This window comes from Chinchilla lanigera, unplaced genomic scaffold, assembly GCF_000276665.1.
Source record: "Chinchilla lanigera isolate Chin_1 unplaced genomic scaffold, ChiLan1.0 scaffold00063, whole genome shotgun sequence".
NCBI classification, from domain to species: Eukaryota; Metazoa; Chordata; class Mammalia; order Rodentia; family Chinchillidae; genus Chinchilla; species Chinchilla lanigera.
Window position 1 is genome coordinate 11,486,390 of NW_004955464.1, and position 17,939 is coordinate 11,504,328.

The following is a 17,939-nucleotide window of genomic DNA, read 5'->3' on the forward strand; positions in this document are numbered from 1 at the left end:
TTTGGTCCCAATGCTTTGTATCCCCCTATTTGTACCTTTTGGAAAGTAATGTTTATCTTGTGCAATGGAATGTTGAAAGTGTCTAACTTTTTATTTATACAGGGGCTCACAGCTAAGAGTTTGTCTTAGATCTCCGAGGAGACTTGGGACTTGGACTTTTCAGCAATGCTGAAACTTAGGACTTTGGCAACTCTTAGAGATGGATGGATCTTGACATCATGATACTAAGTGAAATAAACCAGGAACAGAAGATTAAATATCTTATGCTTTCTCTTATATGGGTGACTTAAATACTCCACTTACACTAACAAATAGGTTATACAGACCAAAAATTATCAACAATGAAACATCAAAGTTAAACTACACTATAGTTCAAATGGACTTAGTGGACATTTACAGAACATTCCATCCAACAGCCAAAGAATATATATATTTTTTATTAGTACATGTCTCAGCACGTTATGATTACATTTGTTGTGGGGAGTTGGTAGGTGTACACAATACATTTTAAGTTTTCTTTTTTCTTTTTTTCTCATCCCCTATCTCCTCTCCCCAACCCACCACTCCCTCCAACTGTTTGTCCCCTTCTCATTTGCAAAACCCTAATTTCACCATCATTAGTCCCATCAATTGTTTTTTCTATCCCCTTTTTCTCCCCTGACTCTCCATCTCTTGTTTCCCCATTCATTTGAAAAAGATCTTCCTACTTCCTATCTATCTATCTATCTATCTATCTATCTATCTATCTATCTATCATCTATCTATCTCTTCTCTCTCTTTCTCTCTCTTTCTCTCTCTCCTTCCCTCCCTCCTTCCCTCCCTCTCTTTTTCTCTCTCTCAGGTGAACCAGCACTCAGGGAGTCATCAAAGATGAACAGGTCTGACAAAGCTCCTTCTCTGGAGGGACCAATCAAGGTGGCAGGGGCTGTGAAGGGGCTGTCCTTTATGAGAGAAGCTGCCTGAGGTCTGAAATCCTCTCCCAGAGGCTGACCCATTTACCTACCTGGGATCCTCCCAGCCCTTGAACAACAGTGGTACACTCCCTGAACCTCCCAAGGAGCCTCCTGAGAAGCCTGGAGACCCTATGAATGAAAGTCACCAGCAGGTGATTTATGAGTGATAAGCTGGGTTCTCTTCCTATATCCCAGTGAGTCTGTAAAGAATGGGGTCCCTGAGGCCTTCATGCTAGACCAGACCTGAAAGATTTCCTACTCAGCTCAAGATGGGCTCTAGCTGGAGCTATTCTGAAAATTCTAGTGTGATAAATGTTAACCCTTGAGTAGAATGGAGGCCTGGTCTTTTTTCCTGACTGGTGTGTCTCCCTCTGAACTTCCAGAGAAGGATACTTTTCCTAATACAGCCACATTGGGAGACTCAGAAGCTAGGTGGATGTGGGTCATCAGGGTTTACAAGGTGAAATCACCTGAAATGGGTAGGCTGGGTCATGCTGCCATGAGGTTCAAACACCACAGGGCAGGTATCAACTCCTTGACTTACTTCAGAGGGGACTGAAGACCCAACCTGGGTCTCTCTTCTTCCAAGAAAAGATAAGCACTACATGTGACTTTGGAAACTTTATTACAGGGAAGAGGGAGACAGAGAGATTTGCAAGTGAAATAATCAGATAGCCAGAGACCATGGAAAGAGACTTAGATGGAGATGTTGGGCGATAGTCAGGGTAGGATGATGCATAGGCTGAATAACGGCTTCCCAAGATGTAGAGCTCCTAATCACAGGACAACTATGAATATGTCCTGTATTATCACAGTGGGTACAATGTGGTCACAAAGATCCTTAACAATAGATAAGTGGTGTGAAAACAGAGTGACATTTGAAGATGCTTCAGGATTTGAATATTGAGAAAAAACCTGAAAGCTCAGGAATGCAGCTCTATAAAATGGAAATGGAAAAAGAGAAAGCACATGAACAGGCATGGAGGTAGCATGGCCCTGCAGTTACTTTGGTGGTGTCTCAGTGAAACCCGTGTTATAATTCTGATCATGAGAACTAAAAGGAGAATTTTGCTACTTAAACTCATCAAGGTTTTTTTGTAATTTATCATAGCAGCACTGGGAAGCTAATACAAGGACAGTTAACTAGCAGAAAGGAAAAAGACATGTAGAGAAGCAGGCTGTTAAAGAGAAGGCAAATAATCAGGCAGTAGGTAGACAGAGAGGCAGGCAGATTGGAGATGGATAGACAGAGATTTAAGAGCAGACATCCAGGAAGACAGAAAGCACAGAGCAGGCAGGTGGGGAGGTGGGGAGACAGAAAGAAGGATGTGGAAGAATGGACTGGAACAGGTACAAGGAAATGGGATGTCAGGCAGGAGCTGACATCTATTTCAGAGCTGTCCGTGTCCCCATCAGGATTATTTCAGCTTCCTGAGGTGCAGGTAGATCCCGTTCTTGGACTTCAACACAAGACGTGCCACAGGAACTGGGATCCTGGTGGGGTCTGGCAGCAGCTCAAAGCGGAGCAGGGTTAGGGCCACAGCTACCTTCAGCTCATTCATGGCAAATTGTTTACCAATGCAGTTCCTACATCAGGAAGGGAGAGTGAAATGAGAAGTGATCCCAGGCTCTGTTCAAAGATGGCCAGGCTTTGGCCCCTGAGCCACAGTCCAGGGCTGGGCATTCGGGGTGCATCTCCATGGGCCCAGACCAACTCCTTTCCTCATAGTCATTCAAACTTCTATTCCAGGTCTTCATTCATGCTCTCTTGATGTTTGTCAATGCCTCCCACTCTTCCAAGGTTCTTCTTGGCCCTTCTCTGCTCTCAGAGGCACGAAATCTCTAATAGGACACAGCCAGTGCTCTAAGAGACAGAGTCCTATGCCATAGTTAGTTCACTTCCTCACTAAGGGTCTTTGGTTTCCTAATATGGAGATCACTGATCAAGGTCACACAGGAAAGAGTGGGCCACCCTCCATGGATCACTGCTACGTGGACAAAGCATCTGCATTTGTAAGAGCAGTCAGGTGTCAATGGAAAGCTCTCGGGATGAAGATCCTCACACTGCAGTCCATCTGCCTCTCACTCAATAGCATTTTGCCCTGGAGTGGGCATCTTGCTTCCCATTTATCTACGCTATACACCAGTACCAGTAGCCTTTTAATTTTACTTCAGAAGTGTCCCTGCCTGCTACCTTGAATTTCCTCTTCTAAAATTCTCTTGTGTGCATCTCCCCCTCCACACACACGCAGTGGTCTTCCTATGCCCTCCACCAGGCAGGACTGTGTCCAAATGCCTTAGCTGTGCCACCCTCTATGCACTTTCAACTCACCACTTTATGCCTGTCCAGCCCTACATCCTCGGTCATGTTGAAGTCACTGAGCATATTCTCCTCCACCTCTGCATATACAACTCAAGGCTCAGACCTATGACCAGCTGGCCCTCACCCCTCTGCCACTGTCCCTCTCCCCACTGGGCCGCCATGGCACCATCAGTGCTATGTTCAGCAGCACACTACAATCCAGGAACTAGAACAGTGTCAGGAACATGTAACATTCCACATGAGTGAAAGAATGATGGAAGGAATGGGCCGTATTGAATATAGGTGTCCAATTCTGTAGAACACCTTCTGTTCTTGTTCTTGTTACTGTGGACCAGGATTCTACCAGGGGAAGAATCGTGCAGCTCTGTGTTCCTATTTCTTAGCATAGAACTTGGCACAGATGAATGTGCTTTCAAATGCCTTTGTATTTTCATGAAGTTAGTTGAATTTTAAAAAAATAAAATGCAAAGGAACACACAGAGGGTAAATTTTTCTAGCTAGTGACTGAGCTACTTCATACTCTCCTGTCCTGTCCTCCAATGACAGTGTCATGATTTGTACCTAATGGATAAGAACGTGTACTCAAATTTGAGGAAACTTATCCCGGCAAACTGGATTCTGGAAAAACAACATACTTAAAGCCTGTTCTGTAAAATTTTACACAGCATGGTGGAATTCACAGAATCAACTCAGAAAATGTTCTTTTTACTAATTATTTACAAGTCTTATACCAATACATATTCCACAAGATGAATCCTGCAGCCTTTATGGATTTTCACAGCAACAATTTGGAGTGTTCTTATCCAACTCGGCAACTATTTCAGGTGTGTCTATTATTGTACACCCCAGTATGGGCTGTAGTCATAATTAAATTGTGGATTTTCTCTCAGAGGCAGATTAGTATCTCATTCTTATGTTTTTGTCAAAGTTGGCCTAGGTGAATGTGCAGTAACCCTCTTGATTTAAAGTATTTTGCTAATTGAGTTAACTGACACAGATATATAGTATCAATATGAAGTAAAATTTGGAGGGCCAAAAGCTCAAAATATATGAGACAACATTCACTGTTGTCCAACTCTCTCTATGTAATATGCAACAAACTTTCAGATATGTGGCTTCCACATATGTGGCACCAGTGAGACTGGTGGAATTCTAAATATATAAGAACATTTCAATGATTCATTACAGTGACTGGTGAATTAAGGAGAAAAGATGGTGGGCTGTGCTGAGAATGTGGGAAGAGATATATCTAACCTTTAAGATGCCTGGCAGTTGATTAAAACTAACACTCAAAGGCTAGTTTCCATGAGAAAATATAAATCTGAAAATTCAAACTTCAAAAGTGAGAAAACCACCAAAATACACCGAGTTTGAAACATACTGATATGGATTTGGGGCTGGCCGCTGGGAAGACAGCCAGCTAAAAAGAGTTGTGTGAAGAGAAGACAATCTTTCCTCATCCTTCCTTAACCGAAGGAAGACCAGTGGGTCAAAATCTCCATGGTGTGTCCTGAAATGCCACCTTTCTTTGGGGCACAGACTCACCCACAAGATGCTCCTTACCATTAAACACAAAGACACACCTGCAGATACCACATAGGAACCTAGAGGGTCACAAATATCAGATATGTGCCAAGAGGACCACACACACACACACACACACACACACACACACACACAAATTATTACACATGAGATGGCGCACCTTGATCCTCCTGAGAAGGGCAGGAATGAATGGCTATGTCGGGCAGAATCCGGTGCAAACCGGGAAGGGTCATATACCTGCAGAGGGAGAATCAGGGCCAGCACAGGGAGGAGTCAAGCCCTTGCTTCCAAACCATAAAGAGACAGGAAGCTCAGAGGTGGGAGCAAGAAGCACAAGAGGACAAGCAAGGGGATTTTCATTCTGACAGGTCACCCCCACCGCTCCTCTGATGCCCTCATACCTCTGGATTTGGCCACACCTTTGGATTGTGGTGAAGGGTATAAATGGAGAGTGAGACCGTCATACCTGTGGGTCAGGTAAGAGACAGGCAGAAAATTGATTATATCCATGAGGTAGGGCCATGGCCTGAGCAAGTAGGGGACATACATACACAAACAGCCTGGGTGGCACAAATCATCACTTTTAGCAAGATGATCTTATGGGTGGAAGGGTGGGCATGGCAGGGCACCTATAACAGGCAAGCAGCGGAAAATGGAGAACTAATAAACAAGGGCAAGAAAGAACCTGAAGGATCCTGGCTTGCGACAACTCACATCCATCAAATGCCTTCCATGAGCCATTGCAAAACATACATTAGCTTGCTCAGTACACAAAAGCATACACCAAGAAAGACACTGCTCTATACCTATTTTTCAGATACTGAAGTCTCAACGGGGCTGATGATCAGATGGTGTTTACACAGGTTGGATGTGACAGGCTGGGATCAGACTCATTACTGACTGAGCCATGGGTGATTTCTCTCCACAGGGGTCTCAGATCATCTCATCAGCTACTCTCTTCAATTAACCCAAGGGCTTTTCAGAGACTGGATCATATTTTATCCATGACATGGGGACCCATGATCTCCCATATTTTCTTTCATAAATGGAAACATCCACATTGCCTTAGTTCTTATCTGATTCTCTCTGCTCCACACAACTCAAGGAATGGGAATTTCAGGACTAATGTTCTGAGGCCAACATTTAATCTAGAGCTTCACATGGACTCACTGAGATTTTGATGAATTCACGCTCTGGGTCAAGAATCTCATAAACCCTTTTCTAACTTCAAATTAAGGATCCAATTTACTGATGAGGAAAGGGAGACTACACAAGGTTCAGAACTCCTGAAGGACATGTCGACATCCAATCTTCCCTTGTGCTTACCTAAGTGAGTCCGGGGAGGTCATACCTTTGGGTAAGGAGCGCCCATCAGGGAAAGTGACTGGTTCGCTGAGCTCTCTGCTCACATTGGGTACAGGTGGATACAGCCTCAAGGCTTCCTTGATACACATGGTGGTGTAGGGCATCTGGTCCAGGTGTTCCCTAAAGTGAAGCTCATCTTGAGGGCAGGAAGGGTCTAGAAAGACCAAGGTCCGCCCTATGAAAGAGGCTGTGCTCTCCCACCTCTTGAGCTCTTACTCACCAAGTGATGGAGGCTCCATTCCCCAGGAGGCTCTGGACCTCCTCCCTGCACTTCTGTTGGTGCTTGGGGTGTGCAGCTAGAGCATAGAGGATCCAGGAGATGCCACTGGCTGTGGTGTCATGGCCCTCAAACATGAACGTGTCCACCTCAGCACGCAGGTCCTTGTTAGATAAGCTGTTCCCATCCTCCATCTAGGGTCACATATAGGTAAGTGATCAGGGTTTGTCCCTCCCTCTGTGCTTCTGGGCAAAGCCTTAGATCTCTCCTGCTCACACTCACTTTGGCAAAAAGGAGGATGTCCAGGAAATCCAAGCGTCTCTTCTTCTTGATTTTCTCTAGCTCATTCTCATCCTGCAGTTGAGACTTCCTCTGCTGGATCACTTCGTCTGTTGCAGGACAGAGGTTACCAGATAGAATTGAGAGCTACAGCACCCCCACCCTTCCCCATCTGAAAGCCTTGTAGAGCTTGAGATGAGTGTGGATGTGTGGGTCAGGATTTGGGAGTCTACAGCAACATTTGAAGCAGCTCAGTTCTCACTGTGGAAGCACGACCCATAGAGCCCCTCTTGAATGTTTCTGAGGTGGAGGAGATTCAACATCACCAATGTTAGGCACAAGTAATCCTCTGCACACCACCTGACACAGTAATATCACAGCTCCCTTGCATAAGAGAAGTACCAACATGAGTGTGTCCCAGGTCCTCTAGGAGCACCAGGGGCCCTGGGTCTGCCTGAGGGTCTTGGCCAACTCCATTTGTCTGAGCCTGGTATAGGAGACAGAACCTGTGTGCTCATGGGCAAGCTTGCAAGCTTGTTTAAACAATCGGCCACTTGAAGACAAACTGTAGACGGTGTCATTCTGGTGAAAGACGTTCCTCACACGGGAAAAAGTCAGATTGTTTAGCTCTCCAATGGCTTGAATGTAGGAGTGAGAATTCCTGAGGAAGAGGATGCAGAACAGATTTAAGTCTGAAGAGGTCTGACCTGGATGGAGCTAGAGTGGTGATTCTCTTCGTGATAGAGATATACAACACAGAGGCATATGTTACTCTCAGACCCTAAGAACATGGCACAAATACCCAGGCTTCCAGCCAATCTAGGGATCAGGCATCTGTGACTGGGACAGTGTTGGGTCTGGTCAGGATTTAGAGCTGGCCTGGGGCTGGAGTCAGAATCTTGCTCTGTGTGGAGATAAGCACTCAAGCTGCCCCACCTGCCTCTCAGTAGTAAAAAGAAGTTGAGTCCACACCAGTAGTAAAAAGACTTTGTAAATAAGCATTGTCACAGACCTGTTGAACTGAGTACAACTCTGGTGGCTGAAGGCACACTTCATGATCGAGTCGAGTGTCATCAAGGAAACATGTTGAAAGATCTCCACAGGGGAGTCTTGACTGATGAGCCGCTCCCATTTGTCCTATGGAGGGAAGGCGGCATTGATCTTCCTTTCCCCAGAAATTCTGTACTAAATAGGCTAAGCTTTCCCCCTATATGTTCAGATATCTTGTTCTGAGTTCCTTACTTTAGAAAGCAGGTGTATCAAAGACTGCAAAAGCAAATTTTGTTAAACGACTCCTATATTCTCACAATTATCTAAAAATTAAACATAGCATCCCATAAGGGCTGAAAGAATTTGAATTTTGGCAACCAGCTATATATAAAGAGGAAATGACCTTCTCAGTGTTCTGAGAGCTGAGTTTGGCCTGAGGGATTAGTAGGACTCCAATTTTAGGAAGTGAATGCATCAAGACAAAATTTCCACTATGGGCATTTCTAATGGGGGCCATCAGGGACTTTGATTCCTGTTTCCACGTGAAAAGTTTGCTGAGAACAGTTGGGCCAGAAATCAAATGTTGAGACCTAATGGTATGGCAGGTTGGCTGTGAGAATGTAGACCTGGTGTCCATGTCATGGCTTATGTCATTCAAAATCCATGGACTCAGGGGACTGAATGACACACTATGAGGTCCTTGGGCCACTGAAGTTGCCAGTGTCCAGGACAGCCAGGCACAAGTAGTAGGTACTGTTGTCTGGTAGGACTGACTACTCCTGTTCACTGTAATGGAGACGTGGAAGTGGGAGGTGGGGCCTGTGTCCACCATGCTTCTCTCTGCCTTGGATGATGAGCACACTGTGGCTTAATCTTGATGCCAGGCTCATGTCTGTCCCATCTAATTAGTTTTTTAGAGGATCTTGCTATATAGGTCAGGATGACCCCAAACTCACTATGAAGCCAGGCTGGGCTTCAACTCATCATTCTTTTTTAGTCTCTCAAGTGCTATGATTACAGTCATATGCCATCATGTCTTGCTGTCATATCTGATTTGAGGAACTAACTCAGCCATGGCCTGGGGGTATTATTCATATGACTGTGACTGAGGGCTGTCTGTGTTAGACAGTAGAATGTGAATATGTGCTGTGAGTGGAGGTGTGGGGATAATAGACTCACCAGCATCACTTGGACAGAGTTGGCCATGACAGCCACATAGGGCTTCAGGATGTCATAGTGGAAGGCTGGGGTCAACATCCGCCGGTGCTGGAACCATGTCTTCCCATTCAGCAGGAGCAACCCATAGCCTGTGCAGGAGATGGGTGTGTGCATGGGGATGTGAGCAATGAGATCAGAGAGAAGAATGGGGGCAATTTGGGTGGCATAAATGGTGATGCTCTGGGGAAAGAAAATCAGGAAGGCAGAATTTCCTGGATGAAAACCGTACAGACTGATAGTTTTTAAGAATGTCAATCTTTCACTTGTTCTAGTAATCTGACATGATTATGACAGCTGGGAGGTAAAGGTTGTAATGTGTTAAAGACAGGGCAAGGACACACCTAAGTAAATGTTAGTCTGAGAATGTGCAGGAGTAGGAAGAAATATGGAAGGAGCTGAGTCTCAGGAGGACTCACACCAGGATGAGGACATTATGAGGATTCAGTTAGGAGAGAAAGAAGTCTTGATTTACAGGTTGGTCATTACAGTGGTGGCCCACTGGAGTTTGTTCTCTTTGGGTCAGACAGATACATTTCAGGAACCCTGACTGGGGAGTGATCATGTTCAGATGTACGTACCGATCCAGGGAGACAGTAATCTGTAGACACCATGAGATTTGGGGTCTGAAAAAAAAAACCAAGAGCTTCATAGGAAATTGACGTTGACCAAAGAATATAGACTCAAGAGAGATAAAGTTGAGGGAATGGGCTTCCATGAGTTCTTGATGACTGTCGGTTGCTAATTTGTCCCATGTCTCCTCATCTTCTATCTCTGTCCTAACAGTCAGTTGGACTCAGAAATGACACTTCTGAGTACCAGCACCTGAACACCCCAATAGCGTAGATGGAAAGCTGACGAAAAACACAAGCCATGTATTCAGTGCCCAAGACTAAGACAGTCTTGTGGTTTTTCTACAATGGATGATGGGGGCTGGGGATTTAGCTCAGCGGCAAAAGCGCCTGCCTGGCAAGCGCAAGATCGTGAGTTCGGTTCCCGGTACCGGAGAAAAACCAAAAAAAAAAAAAAAAAAAAAAAAAAAAAAAATACAATGGATGATGGTTTTGTTACTGAAGAAAGGAGAAAATTAGAGCTTTTATACCAACATCCCATTGAGTATGAAGTTACTTTTTAATATATGGACAACATGCTAACAGATCACCTCATTTAAAGAAGGAAGAAAATAAGTTCAGACACACAGAGCTGTTTTAAGCATTCAGTGTTGAGAAAATATTATTGGCCTTAGGCTGGGCTGTGGGCTGGGAGGAAAGGGAAGTAGGCAGAAAATGCAGATGTTGACATTTGAACTGCCACTGTCTCCTGGAATTTTACAGAGTCTAGGGCATGGACCAAAGAGTGAAGAGTGCAAGTATCAGGATGGGACTTCACTCTCACCTGATCTCCCCAGGATCACCTTCATGTAGTCAGGGTCATAGAGCAGGACAGTAACCTTACTCCCCCAGAGCCAGCGAGGACAGGCACTTGGGAATTCTTTTACCCATTTTAACAGTCGTTCCAGCTCTCGGTCCTTTTGGAACTGTCATGGAGGGAAAGAAATTTAATAATGCCATTTTAAAAAATTCATTTCTTGGAGCAGGGATGAATGCTTAAATGACCATGGGGCTGTAGTACTGGACCTACCCACAGGGATCAGAGACTCGGACTGTTTTTTGAGACCATGGGTCCTGATCCAGACTATTACTTGGGCTTGACCTAAGCTCAGGTTCTGCCTCCTATTGTGCCACCAATGGGTGTCCCTTACAACTGTCCTTAGAACCTTACACATAGCAAGTGCTCGATCTGTGTTCAGGAATGAACTCCATAGTGCACGAAAATTTTTCAAAGACTTACATTAGAGTTATAGATCATTTATGTTCTTCATTAATTTGCAAGTCAAAATGCTAACACAATATATCATGTGAAGTTATTTGGACATACCATCTTTGTATGGATAACCAGTATAAAAGGAGAGCATTAGGGTGGGCTCTAATCCAGTGTAATGGTGTCTTTATAAAGAGGAATTTTGGACACAGTGATGGATGGGGAGAAGCCAGTGTGAAGGGATAGGAGACAAGGGTCATTTATAAGCCAAAGAGACAGGTATGCAGCAGGTGCTCCTCCAGAGCCCACAGAAGGAACCAGCCTTGTCAGTACATTTCTGTTGCTTTACCCTCAGTCTGTGACTTTATTACAGTAGACCCAGCAAAGTGATATAATTATGTAATGCTCAAGGCCATTCTGTGGTCAAGGATGGATTATTAGTTTACCTGTTTCACTGAAGAATGAGGAAACCAATGTTCATTTGCCATGTGATTACATTAAACTCAACCCTGCTTACCCCACAGTGTCCTTTCCATGTGCTCCTGGGTGTCTATTATCATATTTTTACTCAGTGTTCTAATCCTTAACCTGTTTTGGCAAATTCACCTTTGATATCTGTCACCTCTGTATTCTTAGAGCCCCACATACAGCATGGCTTGTATGAATCGTGCCTTATTTAAAAAAAAAAATGAAGGAACCAATGATAGCATGTGGGAAAGTGGATGAGTGAGTCTTCATTAAAATTTCTATTGCAAGGAACAGATAAAATCTTGGACCAAGGTAAAAAATAAAATTAAAAAAAAATAATGAAAGAAGGCTTGGGGCATGGCAGCATCCCTTAAAGCCCAAGGACAGGGAGTTAGCAAGTGCAGAGGGGACAGAACCAGGGAGTACAAGGTCTCCTCTCTTTTGCACATCCATGCTTGTTCATTCATCTAGCAAATAGTTACTGAGGCCTTACGTGTCAAAAGCGGCGGGACAGGGGGCTGGGGATTTAGCTCAGCGGCAAAAGCGCCTGCCTGGCAAGCGCAAGGTCGTGAGTTCGGTTCCCGGTACCGGAGAAAAACCAAAAATAAAAAATAAAAAATAAATAAAAAAAAAAGCGGCGGGACAACCATGAGTCAATAGAAACACTCCCTGACCTCCTGCAGCTCAGGTTCACATGGTGACCTGGAATTCTTTTGCCTTTGTCCACCGATAGCTCACTGTGTCTGCATGGCATGCTGAATTCTGTTCTGAGAATCTGATTGCACCAGTCGTGATGTCTGTCTAGTCTGGTCCCCTGTGGCTGGGATTGCAAAGGGCTTTAGAGTTAACCTGTTTAGGAAGTAGAAGCCTGAAAGAAGAGAAAGCTAGGAAGAGGTGTGAAAGTATTTCTGTAACAATCACTGAGTAAATATATGAATGAGTAGAAGGGTGGAGAGATTCGCTCTTACTTATTACGCACTTTGTGTCAATTGTTTTCTGAGTAATCAGTGAACAAATACAATTCGTCCTATCATGGAGCTTATATTCTAATGCAATGTGTGAAGGGCAGTGAGTGATGACTTGAACTGAGAATTGTCTTGCTTACATTCCTTGAAAAGGCTGCTGCATAGTCCCTGGATATGTTCTTTGTAGACACTTCATTGTCTTTTGATCCACTGCAGGGACTGACCCATGGGAATCTTTGACCCCTAGCTATGAGGTTTTGTCACCCATATCCTCTCATGTTGGCCCTGAAGGGACTTGGGAGACCTTGTTCAACACTCCCTTCTAAGTGCTTGGTGCCCTTTCTAAGTCTGCTACCTACAAATCCTGCTCCTGGACACTGCCACTGGTTCAGCCTAATTACATGTGGCACTCTTGTCCCTTGGTCAGCCATTAACAGAGGTAGTGAATAAATAAAAGTCTCAGTATTATATTTGGCTGAAATTGCTAGTTGAGAGGTAATTCAGCACCGTGAGTAATATTATTTATGTAAAGAGAAGTTGACACTATAAATAATTTAGGCCACTCAAGAGCATCGTTCAGCTTGTGACAGTTACATGAAACAAAAGTCACAATGCCTTAAAATTGTCTGTGGCCATACCACCCTGAACGCACATGATCTCGTCCGATCTTGGAAACTAAGCAGGGTCGGGCCTAGTTAGTACTTGGATGGAAGACAGTGCCTTAAAAATCAGCAAATAATCTGGAAGTCATTAATACTAAAATTGATATGATCAAACATTGGCTATCAGAGTTTAGATATTTCTGTCTAGCTAGTTGTAATAGTTTCCATACTTGGTTTCCCTTTGCTGCTACTCACTTCACTTATTGTAGAAAAGGGTGGTACATTTTCCCCCTCTCCCCTCCGGGCTGGCCAGTACAGGGGATCAGCATAATCCATACTCAGAGCTCAGTTTCCTTCTTACCCTACTTCCTTGTTGAGCCCGCACAACTATACCAGGCTCTTCCTCCTCTGGTATAGAAAGGGCAGAGTGTGCTGACCTGCAAAGTGTGCACAGTTGTACGTAAATAAGAAAATTAAGTAAACACTTCCTGTTTAATCAGGCAGCTCAAATATCTGTCCCCTGCACCCTCAGGACATCATGCAGCTCTGTACCTTATGTGCGTCTACCACTGTGAGTATTACACCTCCCTAAAATCACCCATTCCGGAAAATTCCTTACTCTCAGGCAAATGCAGTGAGTGGCCTTTCCAACTGAAATCATCTACCCATCCCAGCAGACACCCTCTGAGATTTGCCTGTGATCTGATACCTTCTGAGATTTGTCTATTGTTGCCCACCTGGGCAAGGATTCTAACAAACTGATGTCTGTTCCTAGGTCAGCTCAGGGACAGGTACAAAGAATGAATTGAATGATACATGCAAGAAAGCATCTAGAAGTCTTGTTTTTTGAGAACAGCTGAGGCTGCTGGAGACGCTCACCCTGGGTAAGAGGACACCCAAGAAGAACCAAACACAGTCCTCTAAGTACAAGGCTGACGGGGTATGCAACATATCTGCGTAAGAAAGGAGTACACAACAGAGCTGAGTAATAGCAGAACAGGTTTCTTGTGAAGGGACTCTTCTTCATTTTGATGATCCCAGCCTGAGAGTTATACTGGGTGTTCCTGGAAGACTATGATCATCATATAGAGGCTTTGTCCTGTAGGGCTGAGGGTGTAGCTCAGTGGGTAGAGTACTTGCATTGCATGTGAAGCACTGAATTTGCTTACCAGTATCTTAGAATCTCATCCTTCCCTCTTTCCCACCACCTTGTCCGTCTCCTTCCTACCTGCTGTTTGTGCCCGAAGAACCAGTGTGAGGGTGGACACGGGAACTGCTGGAGAGCTCTGAGCAGCCATTGTCTGTGTAGGTAGAACTGGGCTGCCTTGAACAGCAGCAGAAGCAGGCCGAGTAGGGAGGCCACTTGGAGGAGCCCAGAGACGCTGCCTGGGAATCTGATGAGGCTGAGCGCGGAGATGCTCATGGTGCAGTGGCTTCTGGAGCACTGATTCTCCCTCCACCTGGTCTGTTTTGTGGAGGATTGCCCGCCCACTCGCAGGAGGGAGCAGCGTGAGGGCAAGGCTTTATTAGCAGTTTATTTACTTAGACAATCTGCCTTGGGAGACAGAAAATGCTTTGTCAGCTGACTGTGGTAATCATCAAGCCCACACTCCATATCATGCACAAATATTTATTTATTCATTTCTCTGTTTATTTATTTTCCTTTTCCTTTTAAAATTGAATGCCATATTATTATTTTTATTTGTACATATATGAGAGGCACAGTGTGATATTTTGATACAGCATGTTATGATCAAATCAGGGTAATTCTCACTTTCCCATCTTTAAACATTTATCATTTCTTTCTTTTTTACTATTGCAAAAGTTGTGTGTTTTAAATATCAAACATGATTATCACAAAAAATAGCTATAGTGCCAAGGCAGTGTCTCAAGGGAGGGTCCCAGGCTCTGGGCCTCTTCCCACATGCTTATTAAGGCTACCACTTTATTCACCGCAGTGCAGAGTTCCTTAAGTTCCCTCAATAAATCTGAAACCTGCACATTTTCCTCTGAATTGTCAATGCCGTGTTCTCCCAGTAATGGTACATGATTGTCAGTTGAGACGCCTAAGCGCTGACGCCGGTCTCCCTCCAGGAGAGACAGACGGATCCGTCTCATAGGCAGCTGGTGCCGTTTGGTGCCCAGGCTGGCGGGGAAGTCCTGTATTGCTCCTTAAAGCATTCAGTCATTCCTGATGGGGGCTCCGCATTGCCCTGTGGGCGTTGAACGTGTGCGCTAGCTCCTGATTCCTTAGACAGAAGTTTTCACTTCAGCTCATAAGATTTTCCCTGTAGCTTCTCCTTTCCTTTGCACATCATTAATAAATTCTTTTCTGTCTTTTCTTTGGAATGAGTGAGGCTGTTCTCCTTCTTTGTGGTTAGCGGGGTCAGCCAGTAATGTTTGGGATTCAGTCATTTCCATCCCTTCAGATAAATCTGGGCTCTTTTTGCAAGGCAGTAAGTGACGTGGACTTGGGTTTCCTTGACATTATCTTTTCTGACTGTGAAGGCTTCCTGACTGCGCTTCAGAGAGATTCAGCTCATGTGGGCCCATGCCCCACCCTTCTGGCGACATGGACTGCACATTTCCCTTTCTGACCCCACTGCTACCTTTGTTTTGCTGGAGCAGGATGGGTTTCCTTCAACTTTTAGGCATCGTCTCACTGTTTTTTAACCTTTCTGCTTCAGGAGATATTTTGATTGTTTTCTTCTCATACTTAAAGTATGGGGACTTGATCACTCTTCCACCTTTTGTCTTGGTGTCACTAGGTGTGTTGGAACCAGTGGAGGAAAAGTTCCCAGTGCTGTGACCAGAGGAATCTTCCATGAATTATTTTGAATTATTTTCCATTCAGTTCATCAATTCACTTTTATTTGGGACTCTTGTTAGATAGATTTTGTTCCTTTGGAGGGGCCATGTTATTAATTTGCTCTTTCATACCTGTGTCTCTATGTTGATATTTGTGCATCTGGTGAATCAGTTGTTTCTCCCACTTTTGCAAGGTAACTTTTAAATTTTTTTCAATTTTTTATTAGTACGTGTTTGTGGTATACAATAGTACATACATCTTAGTTCCCATTTTCATCCCCTTTCCCTCCCTTCCCTCCCTTCTCCCTCCATAGCTTTTAAAACTTTCCTGTGGAGGTACGTCCTAGTGTGTCAGTTGGGTAGACCACACTGGCTTTGGTTCTAGGTGAGTGTAGTAGTGTAGTCTCCATGTACACATTTCTTCAGCTGTTATCAACATTGCTGTTGACTTCAGATGTCTTAGTGGCCTAGCTCTTGGGATTTATCTGATACCTGGATATAGTTTTCTTAGGAGGACAGGTGGCTGCTTTGGGCATAATACGTGTTTCTGCATATGGGTGCACTGGTTGGTTTCCACAGGCTGCATCATGTAGAACTGATCTTTGGGCTCAGGAAGGTAAGGTGTGGCAGGGATGGCCATGGAGGGGGTGTACTGGTCAATTTATGAGCCCTTGAGGAAGCCAGTTTGCCCTATTGGGCTCAAAGAGGTACCATTTTGGTGCCTAATAGTAAAGGTGAGGCATCTGTCAGTGTCTAAAGGCCGCATAAAGGACAGGGTGGTTCTCTGTCAGGTCTAAACCTGTGGGGTATTGCACCGTCAGCAGCATAGGTGCGCACTCCTCTGTGCTTAAGTGACATGCAGGCACTGAGATACACTGATGGCTTCAGCTGGGGTGCCAGTTAATGCTCAAAGGCTGCTAGGTACCTTCATGGGGACTCAGCCCATTACCTTGCTCAGAGTGGGCTTCCCAGTTACTTCCCAGAGGAGCTGGTAGATGGGCAGGGCCGTTCAGCTGCTTCTTGTGGCCTTGCTGATCTGAACCACCCAGTTGTCTGACCACTTTGTGCTGCCTTGGGAAGTTGGATGTAGCTGACTGGCTGCATTATGGTACTACAGGTGGACAGGCCTCAAGATGGTGCTCTGTAGCACAAGTTTGGGTAGTTCAGGGCACATGGGTTAGGCTCTTTCTCTCGGGTAGATGCCTGATAGCTCCGGAAACTGGACTCAGGACTTGTGAGGGCTGCAGGTTTCTCCAGTGGCAAATTCTCTAGGTGTCTGTGGCGATGTCTGAGGGTTTCCTGCTTACTCAATCCCTATTTTGTGGAGTGTGGGTTTCATCTTGTTTGAAGAGATGTGATGGTAGATGCTGTATTCTCGATTTCCTTCTTTACAAAGCTATCCTGGACTCTGTTGTGCTACCTCAAATAATCCAGTGGAATAGTACTTATATTTTCTTTGTTTTGTCCCTTGTTTGGGGAGGGAAGCTTTCCAGGTACTGCTAGTTAGCCATCTTGCTCATTCAATGAGCAAATACTATATTCCAGGCAGGACGGTAGGTAGTGGGCACAACAGCAAAGAAAGCAGACATGAACCTTAAGAGAATTCTTTCTACTTTACCAAATATTCAGTGGATGGGACTTCTAGTATTCCCTTAGTTCACTGAGAAGAAATTGGTGACACAGAGGCACAATGACATTTTTATAGAGGAAAACAACTTTGAAAGTCCATGGCCGGATTAGAATTCTGTGCTGAACTACAAAATTGTTCCCCCCAAGAGCTTCTGAAATGCTCCCAATGGCCTTCACCTTTGCCTCTCCTAATAACAAATAATTCGTTACATAAGCCAGGGATCTGAAGCTCTTTTCCTGGTGTAATATTTTCCAAGCTCTTTCAAAATCCAGGGTAAAGGGGAATGCATCTCTTTGCACCTCATTCTACTGAACTTTCCCCTAGTTCTGTGGTTACCTTCTAGCCCTACATTCTGCTCCTCCCCACCTACTTGAGGCTCTTAGACCTTTGCTCTTACCCTACCTAACTCAGCTCCTGCTTCCAGCCACAGCATAAGGGACAGTGGTGGCAAAACCTTTGGAGTCAGGACCTGGCTTTGAATTATGGTTGCGACTATTTCTTTCCCTCTCTGAACTGTGAGTTCTTGTAGTTGGCCTCATGAAGTGTGTAGTGGATTGATAACTGGTGGTCAACTTATAACCCCCAGCTGAACTGAGTGAGTGGTGCTGGGTGTGGGAGGCCCACCTGAGGACTGTTGCCAGCAGCATAAGAGGCAGACCTGGAGAAGAAGAGGCAGGCTATTGGGAGCTGAGAGAGGCTGTTGGGAGCTGAGAGAGACCGTGGGGACCTGGCTTTCTGATGAACTTGGCTGTTTTCAT

The 17,939-nt window shown here is 44.8% G+C and overlaps 1 protein-coding gene and 1 pseudogene across 2 annotated transcripts; both read right to left on the bottom strand.

The window, feature by feature from the left end:
- Positions 1-1,561: 1,561 nt before the first annotated feature.
- Positions 1,562-14,227, bottom strand: LOC102011291 (cytochrome P450 4A11-like). Of its 2 annotated transcripts, XM_005398645.1 has the most exons (12): positions 13,972-14,227; positions 10,283-10,424; positions 9,469-9,513; positions 8,852-8,979; positions 7,695-7,819; positions 7,189-7,343; positions 6,686-6,792; positions 6,407-6,597; positions 6,173-6,306; positions 5,223-5,287; positions 4,982-5,058; positions 1,562-2,540 (listed from the first exon to the last, which is right to left on the bottom strand). In XM_005398645.1, the coding sequence occupies exons 1-12, from the start codon at positions 14,164-14,166 to the stop codon at positions 2,372-2,374; spliced, it is 1,533 nt and encodes a 510-aa protein (XP_005398702.1). In that variant the 5' UTR covers positions 14,167-14,227; the 3' UTR covers positions 1,562-2,371. The 2 variants fall into 2 exon arrangements, with proteins under 2 accessions (XP_005398702.1, XP_005398704.1); XM_005398647.2 differs by lacking the exons at positions 4,982-5,058; positions 5,223-5,287 and having other exon boundaries at positions 2,426-2,540.
- A 370-nt stretch (positions 14,228-14,597) lies between these two features.
- LOC102003102 lies at positions 14,598-15,569 on the bottom strand (annotated as a pseudogene).
- Between the last annotated feature and the right edge of the window lie 2,370 nt (positions 15,570-17,939).

Coding starts and splice junctions, on each gene's coding strand:
- LOC102011291 (XM_005398645.1), bottom strand. CDS start 14,166: ATGAGCATCTCCGCGCTCAGCCTCATCAGATTCCCAGGCAGCGTCTCT. Junction 8,980..9,468: donor ATTACTGTCTCCCTGGATCG/GTACGTACATCT, acceptor TCTCCTGCACAG/GCTATGGGTTGCTCCTGCTG. Junction 2,541..4,981: donor CCCTTCTCAGGAGGATCAAG/GTGCGCCATCTC, acceptor TTCCTGATGTAG/GAACTGCATTGGTAAACAAT.